At 45.3% G+C, this 25,772-nt stretch overlaps 1 protein-coding gene across 4 annotated transcripts in view; it reads left to right on the top strand.

Annotated features, from left to right (window-relative positions):
* The window catches only part of schip1 (schwannomin interacting protein 1), a 258,448-nt gene extending 238,404 nt beyond the window's left edge, over nucleotides 1–20,044 (top strand). For all 4 annotated transcript variants that reach the window (XM_085990426.1, XM_085990425.1, XM_085990427.1 and 1 more), the window contains 2 exons: nucleotides 13,795–13,888; nucleotides 19,357–20,044. In XM_085990426.1, the coding sequence (XP_085846552.1) occupies nucleotides 13,795–13,888; nucleotides 19,357–19,408 (146 nt within the window). In that variant the 3' untranslated portion in view covers nucleotides 19,409–20,044. The remainder of the gene's footprint in view (nucleotides 1–13,794; nucleotides 13,889–19,356) is intronic.
* Nucleotides 20,045–25,772: the final 5,728 nt, after the last annotated feature.

Raw genomic sequence — 25,772 nt, 5'->3', positions numbered from 1 at the left:
TCAATCATGGTGAGCAAATATGTGTTCCGAGTTGAAGAGGGCACTGGGCCCTTAAAATCGACGCTAAGTCGTTGCATCGGTTGGGTTGCGTGTATGAGCATACCATCTGAGGGGCGGAAGAACTGAGGTTTTAATTCTGCACAAAGCCGGCATTCTGAGCACATTTTCTTTACATCTCCAGTAGAAAAAGGGAGATTCCGTGATCGTACGAAATGTAGCATGCGCGTAACGCCAGGATGACACAATCCATTATGGACATCTATGAGAGTAGAGGACGACATAGTGGAGCAGAATGCTCGTGTGAGGGTATCCGGGGCCACATTCTCCTTGCCAGGTCGATAGTGAATGGTGTAACCAAAAGAGGCCAGTTCCATCCTCCAAAGCTGTATTTTATTATTCTTAATTTTGGTTCGTTTTCGATTATCGAGCATGAAGGCGACTGATCGCTGGTCCGTGATTAATGTAAAGTGCTGGCGAGCTAGGAAATGGTTCCACTTCCGTACCGCCTCTATGATGGCTGTGGCTTCTGTGGTAAACCACTGTTTGTATTCCTGTTTGTCCTGTTTGTATTCCACTGTGTACATGCCTGGACATGCCTCGGCTGACTCCTCCCACAGGTCCTAGTATAAAGGTGACTGCTCCCCAGCCCTTGTATCCTGGACCGGTCGACCACTCGAGGCAGACCTCCATTCTGTTGTTAATAAAAGCCTTTAGTTACTCTTCTAACTCTCAGTCTTTTATGAGTAATTGATAGCGCATCAATTTTATTAACAACATTTTTATAATGGAGAAGATCCTCACACCAGCATGCCTGGACTTAGATCATCGGGAGGCGGACTCATCCACCAAGTTTACTCACTGGCTTAAGTGTTTCGAAACATTCCTGACCGCCTCCGAAGCAATCAAATCGGACGAGGACAAACTGGATGTCCTGACCTCCAAAGTGAACCACCGAGTGTACTCGGTCATCCAAGACGCGACCTCGTACGCGGATGCTATCAAGCTCCTCAAGGACCAGTACACGCGCCCAGTGAACGAAGTGTACGCCAGGCACCTCCTGGGGAGTCGTAAACAACAACCTGGGGAATCGACCGTGGAATACCTTCAGGCACTGTCTGTGCTTGGCCGGGCCTGTGGTTGTAAGGATGTAAAGGCCGCCGTGTACACAGAGGAACTTATCCGGGACGCTTTTGTAGCGGGCCACAGATCCAATTACACACGACAGCGACTGTTGGAGCAGAGTAACCTCGACCTCAACAAGGCCTCTGAACTCGCACTATCGTTGGATGCAGCCTACCAGGGCATGGATGCCTACTCCTCTGCACCGTGGACGCCGCGGGGAATGACAGCCTGGGACACGGTAGGACCGCCTCATAGCGCCGTGCCACCCCAGCCACACCCCAACAACGGCCCAACTACCGCAGCAGTGTCCCAAGGCCAGACAGCAGTGCCCCAAGGCCAGAAATGCTACTTCTGTGGCCAGGCAAAACACCCCAGAGCGCGCTGCCCGGCGAAAAACGCGATCTGCTCGGGCTGCGGGAAGAAGGGACACTACGCTAGCGTCTGCAGGGCCAAAGCCACCCCGAACCCCAGCAGCGCCGCGTGTGGGCCATGCGGGCCGCCATTTTGGACCTCCCCGGCCGTGTGCGAATCACCGGTACAGCAGCCATTTTGGACGCCTCCAGCCACATGGGGATCATGGACGCCGCCATCTTGGACGACAGCCGGGACGCAGCAGGCCCCCGACACCGCCTCATCTGATACCCGCAGCGACACACCGACCCCTACGCTGGCATCCGTTACACTGGACCAAGCGAGACCGCACCAACTGGCCAGTTCCACAATGGACATTAAGGTAAATGGTCACGATACAATCTGCCTTTTTGACTCTGGGAGCACGGAGAGCTTCATCCACCCCGACACGGTGCGGCGTTGCTCTCTCCCAGTCCTGCCTGCGCAACAGCGGATTTCTATGGCCTCCGAGTCCCAGTCGGCGGACATCGGCGGCTACTGCGTGGTGACACTCGTAGTAGACGGGACCGTGTACGATCATTTTAAACTTCTGGTCCTGCCTGACCTCTGCGCTGCCGTCCTGCTGGGGTTAGATTTTCAGTGCCACCTTAAAAGTGTTACGATGGCGTACGGTGGACCCCTACCCCCACTCACAGTCCGCAGCCAGCAGCTTCCAAATTGCCCGCCGCGCACCAGGTGCAACCTCTCCACACTCAGAGTCACCCCCCCACCACTGTTTGCTAACCTCACCCCCGACTGTAAGCCCATCGCCACAAAGAGCAGGCGATACAGTGCCGGGGACAGGGTTTTCATTAAAACCGAAGTGGAGCGGCTCCTGAAAGAAGGGATTATTGAGGGCAGCACCAGCCCCTGGCGAGCCCAGGTTGTGGTCGTTAAGACCAGCGAGAAGCAGCGCCTGGTCATCGACTACAGCCAGACAATAAATCGCTACACCCTGCTGGACGCCTACCCACTCCCCCGTATAGCTGATATGGTCAACCAGATCGCGCAGTACCGCGTCTTCTCGACCATTGACCTGAAATCAGCGTACCACCAGCTCCCCATCCGCCCTGAGGACCGCCAGTACACTGCCTTTGAGGCAAACGGCCGCCTCTATCACTTCCTTAGGGTTCCCTTTGGCGTCACCAATGGGGTCTCCATCTTCCAAAGGGAGATGGACCGGATGGTAGATCAAAATGCGTTGCAGGCCACTTTCCCATATCTGGACAATGTGACCATCTGCGGCCGTGACTTGCAGGACCATGACGCAAACCTCGAAAAATTCCTCCGCACCGCCCAACTCCTAAACCTGACATATAACAAGGAGAAGTGCATATTCCGCACAAACCGCCTCGCCATCCTTGGCTGTGTTGTGGAACACGGAGTCATCGGCCCCGACCCCGACCGGATGCGTCCCCTTATGGAACTTCCACTGCCCCACTGCCTCAAGGCCCTGAAGAGGTGCCTAGGGTTTTTCTCCTATTACGCCCAGTGGGTCCCCTACTATGCGGACAAGGCCCGTCCGCTGATCAAGTCCACCTCTTTTCCCTTGACGGCAGAGGCCCGCTTAGCCTTCCACCGTATCAAGGAGGACATTGCCAAAGCCACCATGCACGCAGTGGACGAATCCATCCCCTTCCAGGTGGAAAGCGACGCGTCCGACTTTGCCCTAGCCGCTACCCTCAATCAGGCGGGGAGACCCGTGGCCTTCTTTTCATGAACCCTCCAAGGCCCGGAGACCAGACACTCCACTGTTGAGAAGGAGGCCCAGGCGATTGTGGAGGCTGTGCGTCATTGGAGGCACTACCTGGCCGGAAAACGATTTACCCTGCTCACTGACCAGCGTTCAGTTGCTTTTATGTTTAACAACAAGCAGAGGGGCAAAATCAAAAATGACAAGATCTTGAGGTGGAGAATCGAACTTTCCACCTACAACTACGAGATCTTGTACCGGCCCGGGAAGCTCAATGAACCCCCGGATGCGCTATCGCGTGGCACCTGCGCCAGCGCGCAGATCGATAGACTACGGGTCCTCCACAATGACCTCTGCCACCCGGGGGTCACCAGGTTCTTCCACCTCATCAAGGCCCGCAACCTGCCTTACTCTATTGAGGAGGTCAGGACCATGACCAGGAACTGCCAAGTCTGCGCTGAGTGCAAACCACACTTTTATAGACCAGACAGGGCCCACCTGATAAAAGCCACTCGCCCCTTCGAGCGCCTGAGCGTTGATTTTAAAGGGCCTCTCCCCTCCTCCGACCGCAATGTGTACTTCCTCAATATTATTGATGAGTACTCCCGTTTCCCGTTCGCCTTCCCCTGCCCGGACATGACCAGTGCCACGGTCATTAAATGTCTGAACAACCTCTTCACCCTGTTCGGCTTCCCCAGCTATATCCATAGCGACCGGGGCTCATCGTTTATGAGCGACGAACTCCGTCAGTACCTGCTAACTAGGGGTATTGCCACAAGCAGGACCACCAGTTACAACCCCCGGGGGAACGGACAGGTGGAAAGAGAAAATGCGACAGTTTGGAAGGCCGTCCTGCTAGCCTTAAAGTCTAGGGGCCTTCCAACCTCCCGCTGGCAGGATGTGCTCCCCGATGCGCTCCACTCTATTCGGTCACTGCTCTGCACTGCCACTAACGCCACCCCTCATGAGAAAATGTTTGTCTTCCCAAGGAAGTCCACATCAGGGACATCGCTACCGCCATGGCTGACGTCCCCAGGGCCGGTCCTACTGAGAAGACACGTGAGGACCCATAAAACGGACCCCCTGGTCGAGAGGGTCGACCTCCTCCACGCCAACCCCCAGTATGCTTACATCGCATACCCGGACGGGCGGGAGGACACAGTCTCCATAAGAGACCTTGCACCCTCGGGGACCACAATAACCCACTACCCACTACCACCCCCCCCCACGATCCGATATCCAGCCCCAGCAGACGGCAGGCCTGGGCCCCGCGACCCGCTCGACATCTACGAGGACGACACGCCTGTGCCACAGCCTACGCTGGACTCGACGCCGGAAGCTTCACTACCCCTGCCGTCGCCACGCCAATCACAGCGGCAGACAAGACCTCCGGAGAGACTCCAATACACTAACTTTTAATACACTTCACCCCGCCGGACTCAATTTTAAACAAGGGGTGAATGTGGTAAACCACTGTTTGTATTCCTGTTTGTCCTGTTTGTATTCCACTGTGTACATGCCTGGACATGCCTCGGCTGACTCCTCCCACAGGTCCTAGTATAAAGGTGACTGCTCCCCAGCCCTTGTATCCTGGACCGGTCGACCACTCGAGGCAGACCTCCATTCTGTTGTTAATAAAAGCCTTTAGTTACTCTTCTAACTCTCAGTCTTTTATGAGTAATTGATAGCGCATCAGCTTCCTTCTCAACCGGAGGATAATGTAGCTCGGCACCTTGTACGGTCCTGGACATAAATGCTACAGGACGACCTTCCTGATTTAGAGTAGCCGAGATCGCCACCTCCGAGGCATCACATTCGACTATGAAAGGGAGATGCTCATCGATGGAGTGAAGAGCCGCTTTCTCCAACTGTTTTTTGAGAAGGTTAAAGGCTGCAACAGCCGCTGTTTCCAATGGAAATTATCTAGCATGCAGCAAGGGTTGGATTTTGTCTGAAAAATGAGGAATCCATTTAGCGTAGTATGCAAACAGGCCGAGAGCCCGACGTAAAGAAGCCGGATTCTTAGGTGACGGGAGCTCTTGGAGCGGGCGAAGTCTTTCTGGGTCTGGCTTAATGATACCATTGCCTACGCAGTAGCCAAGGATGTTGATGGTCGGTTGCGACTCAACAGATTTAGATTCATTCAAAGTTAAGTTACGGTGATGGAGGGCATCCCGAAATTTTTGGAGGTTGGCGTTGTGTTCCTGTTGATCGTGACCTGCAATAGTAATGTTATCAAGATAGGGAAAAGTGTCCCTTAAGTTTTCCTGCTTAACCAGGCCATCCATTGCCCGTTGGAAGACAGCCACTCAATTAGTAACCCCGAATGGGAGGCGACGAAATTGGTACAGCCGTCCATTAGCCTCAAAGGCCGTGTACTGCTTATCTGAGACCTTCAAGGGTACCTGATGATAGGCACTTTTTAAATCGTAAGTTGAGAACACTTTCTATTCGGCCAGTTTATTAACCATATCATCAATGCGTGGCAATGGGTAGGCGTCCAAGTCAGTATATTGATTGATGGTTTGCAAATAATCAATGCATAGTTGTTGTTTGTGAGGTTTTAGAGGGTTCTTGACGATGACGACTTGAGCCCGCCAGGGCGACGAACATGGTTCGATGATATCCTCTGCTAAAAGTCGAGAGATTTCAGCCTCAATAAAAGATTGGTCTTCCTGACTAAAGCGCCGCGATTTCGTTATTATTGGTTTGCATCGAGGAGGAATACTGGCAAATAATGAGGGTTCATCAAGTGAAGCTGCTGATAATACACAAAACGGTAATTTAGACAGTATATTAGAAATAGTAAGTCCAGGTTTGGATCCGCCGAACTCAATGGTGAGTTTCTTATGCTGTTTTTGAAAATCCAGCCCTAAGATGAGATCACTACATAAGTCCTTGAGCACCGAAAGTCGGGTGGAGGGATACATGCGACCATTAAGTGTCATATCAATAATACAAAAGCCGGAGATTCTGGTATTAAGTGATGACTGAGCCATCGCAATTGCCTGGTCCGATGGGAAGATATGTAGTTTCAATTTCGCAACAATCTGTTCTCTAATGAAACTATCAGTACTTCCTGAGTCGATTAAGGCATCTAAGGTAAGCCCATTAATTGAAACTTTTGTAGCTGCATGAAACAGGTTCTGTGGGCAAGCAGCTGTAATTGGTGTGGTTGCACAGAGAGTGGCTGAAACTCTAGGTGTGCTTTTTCAGGAGAGAGCTTGAGAGGAAGCTTGATAGGTCCTAGCCGGAGCATCTTGATAGGCCCTAATTGGGGCAGTTCAGTAGGCCTTAGCTGGATAGGCCCTCGTAGAGGCTCTTGATTGGCAAACTTTTGCAAAGTGTCCCTTTTTATCGCAATGACTGCAGATCGCATTGCGAGCAGGGCAGAATTTCCTAGGGTGAAAAGAATCTCCACAAAAGAAGCATTCCTTCCTAGATTGCCAAGAGGCTGCTAAAGTGGGGTCATCCTCCTCTTCTTCATCAGAATTATCATCAGGATTAGATTCCTCCATGATAGGGTTCACCTGAGGCCACTTGAATTGTCTGGTTGCAGTTACAGCAGCAGATCGAGATCTGGGCAGCTGATAGAGGTCTGCATTTTTCTTTGCCAAATCCAGAGAACAATCCAGGTCAAAAGCCTTTTGTAGCTCAAGTGTTTTACTTTCTAGTAGACGCTGGCGTATAAATGGAGAGGCAATCCCGCAGATGAAAGCATCACGAATCATTTCTTCGCGGTACAGCTCAGCCGAGGCTGCCTGAAAGTTACAATCTATGCTGAGCCTGCGAAGTTCTTGAAGGAATTCGTTAATCGATTCCCCTGGCCCTTGTCGGGCTGTGGCCAGTAGATGTCTAGCATAGACCTCATTTGCGGTCTTGGCATATAGTTTTTTAAGTGGCCAGATCACCTCATCGTAATTATCCCATTCATCAACATATTCAAACACTGTTGGGGTCACATATTTGATAATTATCCTCAGTTTAGTAGAAGCATTCGCTTTACATTCATCAAGAAAATTCTCAAAAGTACGGTACCAATGCTTCCATACCCTGCCAGCTGCTGGTGCGTTTGGGTCCAAGTCCAGACGAGTAGGTTTAAGGATGTTTTCCATGATGGGTGGTTCCCTGGATCCTTAACTCCGAGTTTGTCCGAAGGTCTAGTATTTGTGAGTGTAAATACTAAGTTGCTTAAATTGATGTAAAAAGGAGTCTCACACATCAAGGAACTTTAAAGTAAGCTTTAAGCAACTTATAATTATACTATATACAAGAGCGGTCTTCACCATGCCTCTAGGAGAAGCCCTTTTACCATACTGAGCAGTTCAGTATTTATACTAGTCCAAACACAGGAAGTGACGTATGCACAGGAAGTGATGTATGCACAGAGGTCACAGTTCACAGGAAGTGATGTGCACATAACTTCATCCGGAAGTTATTTATTATTATTACACCAACGATATAGGTAAAAAATGGGATGAGGTCCTAAAAGCTGAATATAGGGAGTTAGGAGGTAAATTTTAAAAATAGGACCTCAAAGGTAGTAATCTCAGGATTGCTACCAGTGCCACGTGCTAGTCAGAGTAGAAATAGAAGGATATTTCAGATGAATACATGGCTAGAGGAATGGTGCGAGGGGAAGGGATTCAAATTCCTGGGACATTGGAACCGGTTCTGGGGGAGGTGGGACCATTTCAAACCGGACGGTTTGCACCTGGGCAGGGCCGGGACCGATGTTCTGGGGGGAATGTTTGCTAGTGCTCTGGGGGAGGGTTTAAACTAAAATGGCAGGGGGTTGGGAACCTGAGCAGAGGGACAGAGGAAAGGGAAACAAGGATAAAAGCAAAAGATAGGAAGGAGAAAAACAAAAGTGGCAGTCAGAGAAATCAACGGTTTAAATCAAACATGGCCACAGTAAATAATAATTCTAATAGGTCTAAGAGCGTTAAAAAAACAAGCCTGAAGGCTTTGTGTCTTAATGCGAGGAGCATTCGTAATAAGGTGGATGAATTAGCTGCGCAAATAGACGTAAACAAATATGATTTGATTGGGATTACGGAAACATGGCTCCAGGGTGGCCAAGGCTAGGAACTCAACATCCAGGGGTATTCAATATTCAGGAAAGATAGGCAAAAAGGAAAGGGGGTGGGGTAGCATTGCTTTTAAAGAAGGGATTAACACAATTGTAAGGAAGGATATTAGCTCTGATGATGTGGAATCTGTATGGGTAGAATTGAGAAATACCAAGGGGCAGAAAACGTTCATGGGAGTGGTATATAGACCTCCAAACAGTAATGTGGAGGTTGGGGATCGCATTAAAAGGAAAATTAGAGAAGCGTGCAATAAGGGCACAGCAGTCACCATGGGTGACTTTAATCTACATATAGATTGGGCTAACCAAATTAGTAACAATACTGTGGAGGAGGAATTCCTGGAGTGTTTACGGGATGGTTTCCTGGACCAATATGTCGAGGAACCAACCAGAGATCAGGGTATTATGTAACGAGAAAGGATTAATTAGCAATCTTGTACGAGGCCCCTTGGGTCAGAGCGATCATAATATGATCGAATTCTTCATCAAGATGGAGAATGAAGTAGTTGACTCAGAGACTAGGGTCCTGAATTTAAATAAAGGAAACTACGATGGTCTGAGGCGCGAGTTGGGTAGGATTGATTGGGGAATGTCACTCAAAGGGTTGACGGTGGATAGGTAATGGCAAACATTCAAAGACCGCATGGATGAACTACAGAATTTGTTCATCCCAGTTTGGCATGAAAATAAAACAAAAAAGGTGACTCAACCGTGGCTAACAAGGGAAATTAGGGATAGCATAAGATCCAAGGAGAGGACATATAAATTGGCCAGAAAAAGCAGTAAACCAGAGGATTGGGAGTAGTTTAGGATTCAACAAAGGAGGACAAAGGGATTAATTTGGAAAGGGAAAATAGAATACGAGAGTAAGCTTGCAGGGAACATAAAAACTGACTGTAAAAGCTTCTATAGATATGTGAAGAGAAAAAGATTGGTGAAGTCAAGCGTAGGTCCCTTGCAGTCAGAATCAGGGGAATTTATAATGGGGAACAAAGAAATGACAGACCATTAAATACATATTTTGGTTCTGTTTTCACAAAGGAGGACAGAAATAACCTCCCAGAGATGTCGGGGAACATAGGGTCTGATGAAAGGGAGGAACTGAAAGAAATCAGTATTTGTAGGGAAATGGTGTTGGGGAAATTGATGGGATTGAAGGCCGATAAATCCCCAGGGCCTGATAATCTACATCCTAGGGTACTTAAGGAAGTGGCCCTAGAAATAGTAGATGCATTGCTGATCATCTTCCAACATTCGATAGAATCTGGAACAGTACCCATGGATTGCAGGGTAGCTAATGTTACCCCACTATTCAAAAAAGGTGGTAGAGAGAAAATGGGGAATTACAGACCGGTAAGCCTGACATCAGTAGTGGGGAAAATGCTAGAGTCCATTATAAAAGATGTAATAGCAGAGCACTTGGAAAACAGTGACAGGATCGGACAAAGTCAACATGGATTTACAAAAGGTAAATCGTGCTTGACTAATCTACTGGAATTTTTTGAGAATGTAACTAGTAAAATAGATAAGGGAGAACCAGTGGATGTGGTGTATTTGGACTTTCAGAAGGCTTTCAATAAGGTCCCGCATAAGAGATTAGAGTGTAAAGATAAGGCGCATGGGATTGGGGGCAAGGTATTGACTTGGATAGAGAACTGGTTGGCAGACAGAAAGCAAACAGTTGGAATAAACGGGTCTTTTTCCGAATGGTAGGCAGTGACTAGTGGGGTACCACAGGGATCGGTCCTTGGACCCCAGCTATTCACAATATATATTAATGATCTAGGCAAAGGAACTAGATGTAATATCTCCAAATTTGCAGACGACACAAAGCTGGGTGGGCGTGTGTGCTGTGAGGAGGATGCCGATAAACTACAGGATGATTTAGACAGGTTGGGTGATTGGGCAGAAGCATGGCAGATGCAATATAACGTGGATAAATGTGAGGTTATCCACTTTGGTGGCAAAAACAGGAAGGCAGATTATTATCTGAATGGCAATAGATTGGGAAAAGAGGAAGTGCAACGAGACTTGGGTGTCCTTGTGCACCAGTCGCTGAAGGTAAGCATGCAGGTGCAGCAGGCGGTTAAGAAGGCAAATGGTATGTTGGCCTTCGTAGCGAGAGGGTTTGAGTACAGGAACAAGGATGTCTTGCTGCAGTTGTACAGGGCCTTGGTGAGGCCACATCTTGAGTATTGTGTGCAGTTTTGGTCACCTTATCTGAGGAAGGATGTTCTTGCCATGGAAGGAGTTCAGCGAAGATTCACCAGGCTGATACCTGGGATGGCAGGAATGACGTATGAGGAGAGATTGGGACGATTGGGCTTGTACTCACTGGAGTTTAGAAGAATGAGAGGGGATCTCATTGAAACTTATAAAATTCTGACAGGACTGGACAGGCTAGATGCAGGAAGGATGTTCCCGATGGTTGGGGAGTCCAAAACCAGGGGTCACAGTCTAAGGGTAAGGGGTAGGCCATTTAGGACAGAAATTAGGAGGAATTTCTTCACCCAGAGAGTGGTGAACCTGTGGAATTCTCTACCACAGAAGGCAGTAGAGGCCAATACATTAAATATATTCAAGAAGGAGTTGGATATATTTCTTAAGGCTAAAGGGATCAAGGGATATGGGGAGAAAGCAGGGACCGGGTACTGAATTTGGATGATCAGCCATGATCGCATTGAATGGCGGACCAGGCTCGAGGGGCCGAATGGCCTACTCCTGCTCCTATCTTCTATGTTTCTATGTTACCTTAATCCCATGCGTATGTCCTAATCTTTATTTCGCTCCCTTTTAAAAATGAAGAACTTCCTGGTTTGCTGTCTCTGAGAATTCTTCAATGTGATTGGCAGCTTAGCCAGCTTGATGATATCACTGTTGCTGGACGTTGGCGATCCCCTAGACTTGGCGCCAGATTCAAATTAATGCCAGGAGAGGTGAAATCCATGTTACAGCGATCGTTAGATCTTTGTAGGCGGCTTTTTTTGAGATCAGCGGCCAGTGCCATCACTTCCCCGCTGACCACACAATCTGGGCCATTGTAATTTTAAACTTTTGCCAAATATGTTTAGGTTTGCTCAAAGTATAATGGAAACCACAACATTTAGTGTTACGATACTCTGAAATTGAAATATGAAACTGACTGTCAAACCTCATTACACAGGCAGCTGTGATCACAAGGCAAGTGTAAACAAGTAATCTCCTGCACCATGGGTGCAAAATGACTGCTTCCAGAAATTTTGCCTTTTAAGGAATAAAGTTCAAATATGAATGACAAGCTAGCCAGAATATGTGATAAACTGGTCAGCCTTTGAAGCCGAGAGGAGAGGCGTCAGTGATTGTGTCTGTCTTAGTTTATTATAAGCATAGCTCCTGTCAACTGAGCAGAGCAGCATTGTCAGAGATCTTTAGCCGTCATCTTCATAATGCACTAACCCTTCCTTCTAAGCTATTCCCTCGGTTATTGATATACACATTAAAAATACCTGGAATGAGGAAATGTTAATGGGGCTACATCTTTTTTTTTAATAAAAGAACTCCATTTTCTCTCAACCCTTCCAGACCTATGCTGGGTACAGTTCCACTGGTGCTGAAGAGCCCTCATTTGCCTCATCGATATCACCATTCCTTATACATGAATCTCAACGTGCTATTTGACCATGATGAGCATTGCAAAGGAACCTGATGTCCACACACAAACAGAAATCGTGCTTGTAATTTTTTTAATTCCTTTTCTGGATATGGGCATCGTTCATCCCTTGAGAAGGTGGTGGTAGTAGGCCGCCTTCTTGAACCGCTGCAGTCCTTGTAGTGAAGTTGCTTCCAGAATGCTGTTAGGTAGGGAGTGCCAGTATTTGCCCTTGCGATTTCACACCCCACCCCACCCCACCCCACCGCCGTCCAGCTAAATAACATTAAGGGTACTTGTGATCCCACTGCTAACCTAGCACAGAATAAGGAATGAGCTTTGAAGCTTCCTGTCTTTGTGCACAGGTACCACTCCCTACAGTGCATTTACACACTAAGGCAGCACAGTTAGCTATTTTCTTACTACTTTCGTGCCGTTTTATTGTAACTTCATTATTCGTGAAACTAGTTTACTTTTTTAAAAACTACGTGGGATTCCTAATCCCTAGCCATCATATCTCCAGGTTAGCTTTGCTTGCCATTGCGTCACATACTATTTGGGAAAAGTGACTGTTGATTTTTTTAAAAAGCAGTAATGTTGCTCTGCTTAGAATTGTGTTTTTTATATAAAATGTTTTCATTTTTTTGTAATTGGCCAGACTTTTGATGTTACAGTATGAGTGACTCTGCTGCAAGCAATACCAAAAGAATAAATATGGCTGCTTTAAGGTTTAAGCATGGATTTTCATGTAATTTGAAAGGTAGTTGTGTATCATGAAATAATCTGAAGTCCTTTTTGTGTGTTTGGCTCTGTGTTCTATACTGTTTTCAGTTTTGTTCTTGTAGGGAAAAATGGAAACCTAAAATGAACAGAAAAAACGGACTTTTTTCTCAACTGTTTCTAAACATTCTATATTTCTTGCTTCAAATATTATTTGATGCTGAAATGATCTGATTATGTTAAAGGAGTGTCTAGGAAATAATTTACAATGTTTTTAGTACAAGAATCATGTGTTATTTTACAATCTGAATTTCTTCAATAATATTCCTGTCTTGAACATAATGTTCCAAATTTGCTTTTACATTTCTATTTTGCAATCCCACATTTGTAATGTACAATATCTAAATGTACTGAATAATTAAAAAGCTTTCTTCACGCATATATAATCTGTCCTTAGCAAGCATGTGATAAACAATTAGTGTGATATCATCTTTAAATCTCCCACTTCTAAATGTCATACAACCTTGAATCAAAATTGTTTCTCAATGATTTTTCTTCACCTCATGAATCGAACGTTGGCCATCTTACAGCCCTTTAGTCCATAACTTTCTTATTCTTCATCATCAGGTTCATATAATAAGACAATTGTATTTAGACAAAATATATCAAAAATTATTAGAACAAATTTACACTTGTTGCAATTGTGAAGATGTTAAATATTTGCTCCCATTTATTTACTTGTCCTTTACATAATGAAAAATAAAAATATTGCATTTCAACAAAGTGGGTATCCATTTCAGTAAAATACTACTAGGTGAGAAACAGGAGGAAAGTATGATGGGTTTTTACCATCTCAACCCATCAAAGCGACATTACTGTCCTTTGCTATTTTACTGTTTTTCTGCATAAAAATAATTCATATTGGTGTTTGTGCATAGAGATTTCAGTTGGTACTGAATGGCCAGGATGTTCCCATATATTTTGCAAAATACTTTACAGATTGTCACTTAGAAAAATAAATGGCAATTAAATAAATGCCAATTGATGTTAAAGCTTCTTCAGTTCTCATGAAATGGAGGAGCTGTTTTGAGGAAAAAATAACAGTTGTGGCACTAATCCTATAAATTGACCTTTCCTTTTGTTAATCAGGTTTAAATGAAGAGTTGGTCCAGCTTCTACTCATTAGGGATGAGCTGCACATGGAACAGGATGCCATGCTGGTGGACATAGAAGACCTTACCAGGTTGGTGCTAGGATTGAGCATGAATGGTTGACTGGTTTCCTTTATCCTGCAGTAGTTCAACTGGGCAGTTCTGTACTTCCCCAGTGGACCATTTAGCAGTTTTTGACATATTCCTCTCTCATTACATTCGTATGTATTTTCCCTGAAATATTTTCATCTTTTTTAAAAAGCTGAGATACTTTGGCTAACTGGAATTGTTATAATTTTGTCATGGAAGTTTAGCAGGGGACTTCTTTGTAAGGCTAGCTTGTTTATACTGAAACGAAAACAAAAAGTATGTGGTAGGTTTATATATAAAAGTCTTGTTTTAAATGTGGAACTCTTCCAAAATTTGCAGCTAGATTTCCGGGAAATATGTAAAATATTGTTTTACAACTCACTTGCGAAACCTGTGCAGCAAACTAGGCATGTTACAAGAGCTGCTGATCTTCACGGACCCCAAGTGCCCATGGGCTATGTGGAAACCTGGCAGAGGGATTAGTCACCTTTGTACTGAGCACCTCTGATCTCTCACACCAACCGTGATTCTATGTATTGTGCAGCGGCGTATGCTTGCATCAGCTCATGGGGCCCCAAACCAGCATGTGACCCCAGCTTTGTCCCGGGACCATAACTGGGTGCTGCTCATGGATTGTTCCTTTTTAAATTCGGACTGAAGTGAGCTGCCAGTTTTCTCTCTGCCCTTCTCTGCAGTCTGAGGTGCAGCTGGCTAGCTGTACCTTCTCCAGCCCCCTCAGTTTATATTACCTAGGCCTTCCTGGATCATTAAATCCTTAAAATCATTTGGTGTACAATTTCTCAGCGCTCTGCGTGCCTTGATTGCACTCAGAGTCGACGCGACTAATCCGCTGCCTAAAAATGCATTCCCCCCCTCCCCCATGGCTTTTTCCACCATGGCTCTTCAGGGGAAACATAGAAACTTTGAAGATAGGAGCAGGAGTAGGCCATTCGGCCCCTCAAGCCTGTTCCGCCATTTAATGAGATCATGACTGATCATCCAAATTCAGTACCCTGTCCCTGCTTTCTCCCCATATCCCTTGATCCCTTTAGCCTTAAGAAATATATCTAACTCCTTCTTGAATATATTTAATGAATTGGCCTCAACTGCCTTATGTGGTAGAGAATTCCACAGGTTCACCAATCTCGGGGTGAAGAAATTCCTCCTCATCTCAGTCCTAAATGGCTTACTCCTTATCCTTAGACTGTGACCCCTGGTTCTGGACTCCCCCGCCATCGGGAATATCCTTCCTGCATCTAGTCTGTCTAATCCTGTTAGAATTTTATAAGTTTCAATGAGATCCCCTCTCATTCTTCTAAACTCTAGCGAGTACAAGCCCAATCAACCCAATCTCTCCTCATACGTCATTCCTGCCATCCCAGGTATCAGTCTGGTGAATCTTCGCTGCACTCCCTCCATGGCAAGAACATCCTTCCTCAGATAAGGCGACCAAAAATGCACACAATACTCAAGGTGCGGTCTCACCAAGGCCCTGTACAACTGCAGCAAGACATCCTTGCTCCTGTACTCGAATCCTCTTGCTATGAAGGCCAACATACCGTTTCCCTTCTTAACCGCCTGCTGCACCAGCATGCTTACCTTCAGCGACTTGTGCACAGGGACACCCAGGTCTCGTTGCACTTCCCCTTTTCCCAATCTATTGCCGTTCAGATAATAATCTGCCTTCCTGTTTTTTGCCACCAAAGTGGATAACCTCGCATTTATCCACATTATACTTCATCTGCCAGGCATCTGCCCAATCACCCAACCTGTCCAAATCATCCTGGAGTTTCTCTGCATCCTCCTCACACCACAAACGCCCACCCAGCTTTGTGTCATCTGCAAACTTGGAGATATTACATCTAGTTCCCTCATCTGGATCATTAATATATATTGTGAATAACTGGGGTCCTAGCACCGATCCCTGTGGTACCCCACTAGACACTGCCTGCCACTCGGAAAAAGACCCGTTTATTCCAACTCTTTGCTTTCTGTCTGCCAACCAGTTCTCTATCCAAGTCAGTACCTTACCCCCAATCCCATGCGCTTTAACTTTGCACGCTAATCTCTTATGCGAGACCTTATCGAAAGCCTTCTGAAAGTCTAAATATACCACATCCACTGGTTCTCCCTTATCTATTCTACTTGTTGCAAACTCAAAAAATTCCAGTAGATTAGTCAAGCACGATTTACCTTTTGTAAATCCATGTTGACTTTGTCCGATCCTGCCACTGTTTTCCAAGTGCTCTGCTATTACATCTTTTATAATGGACTCTAGCATTTCCCCCACTACCGATGTCAGGCTTACTGGTCTATAATTCCCCGTTTTCTCTCTACCACCTTTTTTTAATAGTGGGGTTACATTAGCTATCCTCCAATCCATGGGAACTGTGCTAGAGTCTATAGAATTTTGGAAGATGACCAGCAATGCCTCTACTATTTCTAGGGCCACTTCCTTAAGTACCCTAGGATGTAGATTATCAGACCCTGGGGATTTATCGGCCTTCAATCCCGTCAATTTCCCCAACACCATTTCCCTACAAATACTGATTTCATTCAGTTCCTCCCTCTCATTAGACCCTATGTTCCCCGACATCTCTGGGAGGTTATGTGTGTCCTCCTTTGTGAAGACAGAACCAAAGTATATATTTAATTGGTCTGCCATTTCTTTGTTCTCCATTATAAATTCCCCTGATTCTGACTGCAAGGGACCTATGCTTGACTTCACCAATCTTTTTCTCTTCACATATCTATAGAAGCTTTTACAGTCAGTTTTTATGTTCCCTGCAAGCTTACTCTCATATTCTATTTTCCCCCTCTTAATTAATCCCTTTGTCCTCCTTTGCTGAATCCTAAACTGCTCCCAATCCTCAGGTTTGCTGCATTTTCTGGCCAATTTATATGTCTTCTCCTTGGATCTTATGCTATCCCTAATTTCCCTTGTTAGCCACGGTTGAGTCACTTTTTTTTATTTTTATGCCAAACAGGGATGAAAATTCTGTAGTTCATCCATGCAATCTTTAAATGTTTGCCATTGCCTTTCTACCGTCAACCCTTTAAGTAACATTCCCCAATCCATCCTAGCCAACTCGCGCCTCATACCATCGTAGTTTCCTTTATTTAAATTCAGGACCCTAGTCTCTGAGTGAACTACTTCACTCTCCATCTTAATGAAGAATTCTATCATATTATGATCGCTCCGCCCCAAGGGGCCTCGCACAACAAGATTGCTAATTAATCCTTTCTCATTACATAATAACCAGTCTAAGATGGCCTGATCTCTAGTTGGTCCAGGAAACCATCCCGTATACACTCTAGGAGTTCCGCCTCCACAGTATTGTTACTAATTTGGTTAGCCCAATTTATATGTAGATTAAAGTCACCCATGATAACTGCTGTGCCGTTATTGCACGCGTCTCTAATTTCCCATTTATTGCCATCCCCAACCACAGCATTACTGTTTGGGGGTCTATATACAACTCCCACTAATGTTTTCTGCCCCTTGGTATTTCTCAGCTCTACCCATACAGATTCCACATCATCAGAGCTAATATCCTTCCTTACTATTGTGTTAATCTCCTCTTTAACCAGCAATGCTACCCCACCTCCTTTTCCTTTTTGCCTATCTTTCCTGAATATTGAATACCCGTAGATGTTGAATTCCCAGCCTTGGTCACCCTGGAGCCATGTCTCCGTAATCCCAATTATATCATATCCGTTTACATCTATTTGCGTAGCTAATTCATCCACCTTATTACGAATGCTCCTCGCATTAAGACACAAAGCATTCAGGCTTGTTTTTTTAACACTCTTAGACCTTTTAGAATTATTATTTACTGTGGCCATGTTTGAATTACACCCTTGATTTCTCTGGCTGCTACTTTTGCTTTTCTCCTTCCTGTCTTTTGCTTCTATCCTTGCTTCCCTTTCCTGTGTCTCCCTGCACAGGTTCCCAACCCCCTGCCATTTTAGAGAGAAAGGCTCTAGATCATGCGACACTCAATCAGTGACTTTGGCAGCTGACTTTGCTGCACTGACAGGCCTACGCTTCACATCTCTCGGGCCTCCTCTTTCCTGCACTGACAGGGCCTACGCTTCACATTTCTCGGGCCTCCTCTTTCCTGCACTGACAGGCCTATGCTTCACATCTCTCGGGCCTCCTCTTTCCTGCACTGACAGGGCCTACGCTCCCTCTTTAAAGTTTCAATTTATCAATCATATTCTGCAACCTCAATTACCTGAATTGCTGCCAAAATGCATTTCTCTGCCAGTTCAAGAGCAGGACAACAGTTTTTCTGCTTCTCCTTGGCCTCATCCTGGTGCACTCTCTCCTCCTTACAACCTTTCATATTAGTGCTGTTTGTCATTCTTGGATTTATGTTGTGTCTGCTCTTTTTCTTATCTGCATTGGTTCAACTGTAGTACAAACTCAAGTTTGGACTTTTATGATTTGGAGATTTTGAATTTTCAGTGTTGCTGTGCAGTTCATTTTTAAAGTTTTAATTCCACTTCATCACCAGTATATATCTGTACCCCATGTAGCAGCCACTAATTGTTACTAACTTCAGGTCTACTCCAGATATTCTCTTCGGTTCATTGTCACTGACTTCGCCCATAAGAGGATCTCTCATCCATGACTGTCAGGAATTTACCTTTACTGTGAAATATCTAATCATATGATAGTGTGACAATAAGACTTCCTTGTTATGTGAGTTAGATATGGTACATGGTTCCACATGCTTTCTCCAATCTTCCGAAAGACGAACTGATTCGGCCAGATTTTGCTGTTAAAATAACAGTGAGACTAATGACGTTCGCTGTTATTTATGTGTAAATGGTATAGAAACTTGAGGCAAAGGGCAGATACGTGGTTAAATGCTAATATCCAAAAGTTGCTGTCTGAGTTGCACCATTAGCTTTGCGAAAATGGCATTACGCTGTCTGCCTCACCAACACGCTTTGAATGTCATGAAGTAAACACCTCCACTGACTCAGACCAAGGCTTACTCTGAAGCTGATTGGATTTGACTGGCCCAGATCTTACCAACCGTTCTCAAACGTGTGCTTCCACATTCTTTTGTCATGTTTCAGACCAGGAAGTTGGTAGTTTGACCGCTGAGCTTCTCCTTGTCCAAGGATTGGCAAGTGGAACTGTCAATTAAACCAGCTACTGCCCCCGCTGGATGGAGCCTGCTAGAAACTAACTCTCTTTTTTGAATTGAATATAATGAGCCTGAACGTCTTTCTTTTGTCTGATCTGAAGACTGGCAGCACGCGACAGGCTGGCCTGTCGGGCTTTGTTGAATACACAACTCCCTCAGCCCCAAACCCCTAAACTCTAGATATAAATTTTAAACCTCTGTGAGCTCAATTAATTTTTTTTTTTTAAGTGACACTTCAAAATGGTCAAGCTTCCCAAAATGTGACATTACCTCGGGGAGACTTTTGACTTCTCTTCTCCTTTCTCCAGACATGCTGAAAGTCAGCAGAAGCACATGGCAGAGAAAACAACAGCCAAGTGAAACTGAAATGCCTCCAACAAGCCACGAGACTGGAGAGAAAAAAAAAGCTAGATTTTACTTTGCTTCTGTGGTTGTAAAATGCTGATGCTCAAGATGGTGCACTTCAAGAAAATCAGTGTTAGTCATTGGTACTGTTTGAAGCTTTATGTCCAGTGATTGGCCTATGCTTCTTTTATAATTTATTTTAATATGATTACAGTTGTCACTGAGTTGTATCGGGCATTTCAGTAAAATGTTGGTAACTGATATGCAATTCTAGTAAAACTGAGAAATGTGCAGGATTGGAAGATATATAAAGTAGTTAAGAGAAGCTAACTTCTGACTGCTTGGATTTTAGTTAAACAGTATTTTACCATGGGCCTCTTTTTATTCTTCAGAGATGGTAGTTTTAAACAAATAAACTTTATTTAAAGGTGCTATTAAAGTCAAAGAATACATGCCTGCCTTGTAGTGAAGTTGTAGCTATTGGTGATTAGGTCACTTGAATAAGTTTTCAACATTTTGTAAATGTTGATTACCTGACTCAACCATTTTAAAGTGTGTTAATATAATTTCAGTCAATTGGATTCAGAAATGTTATCTGGAAATGTTATGTACAAATATGTAAAATAAAAAAATAAAATTTGTTTCCTATGATATACTTATATTAATCTTGCTCCACCATGTGTTAGGATCTAATGCTAATTTGTGAAAATAATTTAGGGTGAAGGACATGGAGGAGAAGAGGATCAAAAGGGGAGAGAGAAAATCGGAAGGGGTAGGTGGTCAGGAACTGGGGGTGGGGGGTGGGAAGAGAAGGTCAGGAACTGGGGGGCAGAGAAAGTCAAGAACTGGGGGGTGGGGGGTGGTGGAGAATGTCCAGAACTCAGGTGGGGGGGGAGGTCTGGATGTGGGGGGGGGAGAGAAGGGTCAGGAACTGGGGGAGAGAGGTCTGGAACTGGGGAGGCAGAGAAGGTCAGGAACTTGGGAGAAAGGTCAGGAAGTGGGGGAGAGAGGTCAGGAACTGGGGGAGAGAGGTCAGGAACTGGGGGGGGCAGAGAAGGTCAGGAACTGGGGGGAGAGGTCAGGAACTGGGGGGGCAGAGAAGGTCAGGAACTGGGGGAGAGAGGTCAGGAACTGGGGGGGGCAGAGAAGGTCAGGAACTGGGGGAGGGAGGTCAGGAACTGGGGGGAGCAGAGAAGGTCAGGAACTGGGGGAGAGAGGTCAGGAACTGGGGGGAGCAGAGAAGGTCAGGAACTGGGGGAGAGAGGTCAGGAACTGGGGGAGAGAGGTCAGGAACTGGGGGAAAGCGATGATCAGGAACTGGGGAGGGTGAGGGGGTTCGGTTGTAAGGAGCATGGAGAGCACGGTGGGGATAGGGGAAGAACGTGATCTACGTCTAAAGTGGGGGGGGAAGGTAATGAGAGCGAGATATTAATCCAGATGGTAAGACGGATCACGTTCTTCCAACCCCACCCCTTTATACCCACACCATGTTCTCTCCCTCTTCCCCCTAGACCTGGTTGATTTCTCGGAAAGCTTGGTGCATGTGTGGCAAGTGACATCATTGGACTGGACAAAATCTGGAAGTCATAATACTGTCAACTATTCACTTTATACCCAAGAAGCCTGTTAACAATCAGTGCCCCATCTATGGAAGGTGGGGGGGGAAGCTGAGGTCAGGAACCCAGGGGGTGGGATGAGGAACTTGGGCAGGGGGAAAAGATCAGGAACCTTGGGGGGGAGGGGGCGGGGAGGGGAGAGGAGGTCAGAAACCTGGCGGGGGGCGGTGAAGAGATGTCACGAACATGGGCGAGGTTGGGGGAGGGCCGAGGTCAGGAACTCGGTTATGGGTGGGGGAGGTCAGGAACTCGGTTATGGGGGGAAGAGGTCAGGAACTTGGGCGGGGGGTGGCAGAAGGTCTTAACCCGTGAGGGTGAGCTCTGTTGTGTCTGGAGCCTGGCAGTCAGAATGGCTCAAATTACACTTTGCCAAGTAACTGATTACGTAGGCAGGCAAGACCTAATTACACGTTCCAGAGAAACTGCTGGGTGTGTCTTGTTCTCCAAGGGGACCAATCAGAAATCAGATCTTGTCATTCAAGGTGGCCAAGCAGAACTTTGGTGTTGCGAATAGACATGTCTCTATCCGCTCCACTCTGACCTCGGCCTCCTACACTGTTCCGGGCTCAACATTGCATTCAACAATTTCAAATCATAACCACTGCCCCCATTTTTTCAGATGGCAGCTGTTGCTGATGATTCTGATACTCCTATTTACACCTCCTATAGACCCATCTTTTGTTTCTTGTCCCATTTCCATCTCCTTTTGCCTTGCACCAGCAGCCCTTTTGTCATTTAATTTCTCCTACCTTCCACCCTAACACAGACCTTCCCTTTTGTTTGTTTTTTAACCTCACCCCCCCTTTCCCTACCTCTGTACTTGCTTAGAACCTGTTACATCTTTAACTTTTTCCAGTTCTGACAAAAGGTCATCGACCTGAAACGTTAACTGATTTCTCTCTCCATAGATGCTGTCTGACCTGTTGAGTATTTCTAGCACCCGCAGTACTTTTCTTTTGCAACACTGGAGACTTCACTGCTGACAGGTTGACAGGATTGCTTTTTGAGTGCATTTTTGCTTTTTTCAAATTGTTACATTAACAATTGTATGACCGATACTTAAGGTTTAGTACAATGATAAATATAATTATTTCCACTTCCATCCTAAAGATCTGTGGATTTATAAACCCTGAATTAAGAGATCTCCTTTCTCCAATTAGAATTTAAGTGAAAATAACAAGGGGTCTTCCAGATGCAATAAAGGGAAACGGTGATCTGCTTTTAAACTGAAGTCTCTTAAAAGGACAAACTCCTCTCAATTTTACCTTGCCTGACCCATTGCATGCAAAGTCCACATAATTTTTTTAGAGCCAGAATTATATTTGACATGGAATTTGTTTATACTGTATCTCAAAATACACCAAATATGCAAACTGACTTGAGGACAAATGTTCTGTAAAACAAATCAATCAAATCATCACAGAATACTGTCTTGAATATTGCACCATTCTCTCCACATAACAATCCAACTTTAGTAAACCAGAGCAACTGGAAATATTTGTGATAATCATAATTCTGAGGAGTTGTGTATGGTAAATTAACGGAATAAATGGAATTAAACTAATGTACAAAAATATATGCCATAGACGTAAAGGACTAATGGCTGAGGTTCACCACATGCAACTTCCTGACTTCATCTATAGGTATCTAGGTGAGGCCTGGTCTAGGACTTTGCATTCGCAAGGCAAAGCGGGAATACAAGCAATTGAGCATCATTGCTTATGAACACTTACTGGTTATTTACATGGAAAAATGTGAAATTTGGTGACCAGCTAACCTTTGGTTGTTGGTGGCTATATGATGGAAGCAAGAGAAGAACCAAATCAGGCTTTTGATAGAAACAGCACCACTGGAAGAGAGCCTATAGACCTGTTTGGTTTTGCCGTGATCAAGATTAGGTCCCTATCACTTGCTGATAATGGGATCTTACAGCTAACATTTTGGTGAGTTTTGTCAATTTTCAACCAGCCTGTAAGATGAAATTACTTGTAGAAATGAATCATGTGGATGAAAACTTACGATCCATTTCAATCTTATGGCAAGTGAGTTAACTCTACATATCATTAATGAGTCTTGCACAGCTGCAAACTGACAATATTACACATCTTGTGACAAAGATGAAGGCCGTGATTTCGCCAACTGAGGTGAACTCAGTGCGGCTGAGGTAGGTGCCAGTTGCAACCCCGCTCCCGGCTTCATCCCGCTCTGCGAGAAGAATTTTCCATTGATGGGGCTTGTTAAGCCCGCCCTGCGAGGTTCCCAGCCAATTAAAGGAAGCAGGTCTGATGACGTCATTTGATGACGCATCATCAGCCGGTTTCCTTAAAGGGGCCATGTCCAAATTGATTTTGACATTTGTGCTGTCAGTGTTCTGCAGCATTGAGGTGCTGCAGAACACTGATAATGACTACAAAATGCACAGGGCTGCACCCAGGTTCTCCCATGACTCCCTCCATATGCGTATGGAGGGAGGTTCTCTTCCCTTCCCATGGGTAGAAGAGACCTTCCCAGGAGATCAACGCAGCCTGGTTGCACATTGCACAGGAGGACACAAGCAGGGATGTCATCAGGAGGACCAGGCAGCAGTGGTGCAAACCTTTCAATGATCACAGAAGATCACGAAATATTACTGCAAAGCCACACTCAAACTCAAGTTCTGACGAAAGCTCATCGACCTGAAACGTTAACTCTGTTTCTCTCTCCACGGATGCTGCCCTGGCCTGCTGAGTTTTTCCAGTGTTTTCTGTTGTTATTTCACACTCAAACTCATCCTGTGTCACTCATCACATCCCCATCACTCTGCCTTCCCTACCCTACTCCTGCACATCCTTACTCACACCAACTTACCTTGCACCTCCACCCATCCCTCTATATCTACATTATCACTTCCCCATCTCACTAACCACCCCTCACTCGCAACCTCATCCTACTGCAAGCATACCAACTAACAATACACAGAGTAGGCACTTGGGTGCTTTAGCCAATGCTGGTGTAAACTTTCTGTTAATGTGTTGCTAAGCATTGAAATCCTTATTGTCACCACTTTGCCTTCTTGGACAGATTTGTGTGCACCTTTGAAAGTGTCTTACTGAATTCCAGTGAATGGTGAGGCATAACGTCCCGTCCCCCCGCCGCCAATGGTGATGAGTGTGAAAGGAATGGCTTGGACATTGTAGGGATGCTTTATGGTGCTGGTGTGGGGTGGTGCCAACCTGGTGCATCATGTGGCAGACAGGGCATACAGCATCAAGTGAAGCAAATCTGGACATGGTGAGGCCATCGCAGGCAGCAATGTGCAGGGGTGATGATGCGCAGTGTCCTGTGCCCGGTGATGCTGGCGTTGGGGCTGATCATGTTGGGATTCTGAGGACCAAGGTGAGATTTTTTTTTAAAGGGCACCGATGCTGATGGAATAGATGGCAGGTGAGGTTGAGATGACAGAAGTAATCTGTCAATGTTGAGCTAGGTTGTTCCAAGGAGGTGACAGTGGATAGAGAGATTAGCCCAAACACTTCAAAAGTACATAAAGCTCAAAAGTGGTTTCCAAATTATTAATGCTCCAGCTTCTAATATTGGGAAGTGAACAGCTGCAAAATGGTAGGTTTTAGACCACTTTTGCAGCTTTCACCTATTCACAACAATCCACAGTCATTGAGAACTCGACACACCTGACGTGATAGCCGCTCTCTGGGAACCTCGTTGAAAACCTGGTACAAAGGTAAGTACATGGGAAAATGGTTCTTAACTACCTTTTAATAAACTTTTAACTATCTAAATTGGCTGACCCGCCGCTTGGTGTCGGGTCTGTTCAGGGATGACAGACCCGACACTTGTGAAACTGACAAGGAGGCAGGTTTACAGAGGGATACCGACCTACTGTCAATTTTTGTGATTTTGACAGCGAACTCACCTCCAAACCCGCACTCTGAGCGCCGGCAAACTTCAGCCCAAAGTTTCTGCTTACAGTTGTAGCGATCATTCATGAAATCGGACAGCTGAAACGGGAAGTAAAACTATCTAAAGCGGAACAAGAATAGGACTAGATTATACCACAAATGCATCGAGACTAAGCTAACTCCGAACTAAAGTATTTCTAAAACCAAAGATAAAAATATTGAGCAAATCTTTTATTAAGAAATTTTCATCAGCTCTATATACTTTTCTATTTGTATTACATTCACGCCAGTAGTTTAAGGACAATCATCTTTGCAGACACAAGACAAACTTCTTTTGCTTCTTTATTATGCTCAACTTACCATGAAATAAACAGATAGCTCAACATAGAAACTCATTAATGAAAAGAGATTTTTATACTGCACCATCTGACTTCCCTGAGACACTGGGGCAGAACTTCGGGTCTCCACGGGTGAGTACGCACGGGGTACTCACCCTTAGGCCCAATGGAAGTGCCGGTTTCCTGCATGCACTGCGCATGCGCGGGAAACCAGCACTTCCGTTCCCCTGAAAGCAGGGGTTCAGAGTTCGAACGCGTGCGCAGGAGAGGCTGCGCGAGCGCATCAGATTTACGTTCTTTTTACAGGTTTTCCCGGGAGGGTAAGTCTCCAGAAGTTACACATTTAAAAAGCAGGCTTAAGGCCTGCTTTTTACAAGGTAAGTGGTGAATTAATTAAAATTAAAACATTTTTTCCACAGGTTTATTATTTTTAAATACTTTAAAGAAAGGCAAGTTTATTTTTAGCCCCGTTAGAAAATAAAATTATTTTTTTCAAAAATTTAAATTATTGTTTAAAATAGTTATTTCA

The sequence above is a fragment of the Somniosus microcephalus genome, chromosome 6 (assembly GCF_052327205.1).
Source record: "Somniosus microcephalus isolate GS21.2 chromosome 6, FLI_Smic_1.0, whole genome shotgun sequence".
Classification (NCBI taxonomy): domain Eukaryota; kingdom Metazoa; phylum Chordata; class Chondrichthyes; order Squaliformes; family Somniosidae; genus Somniosus; species Somniosus microcephalus.
The sequence above is the reverse complement of the archived record's forward strand: the minus strand, read 5'-3'. Positions and strand labels throughout refer to the sequence as shown.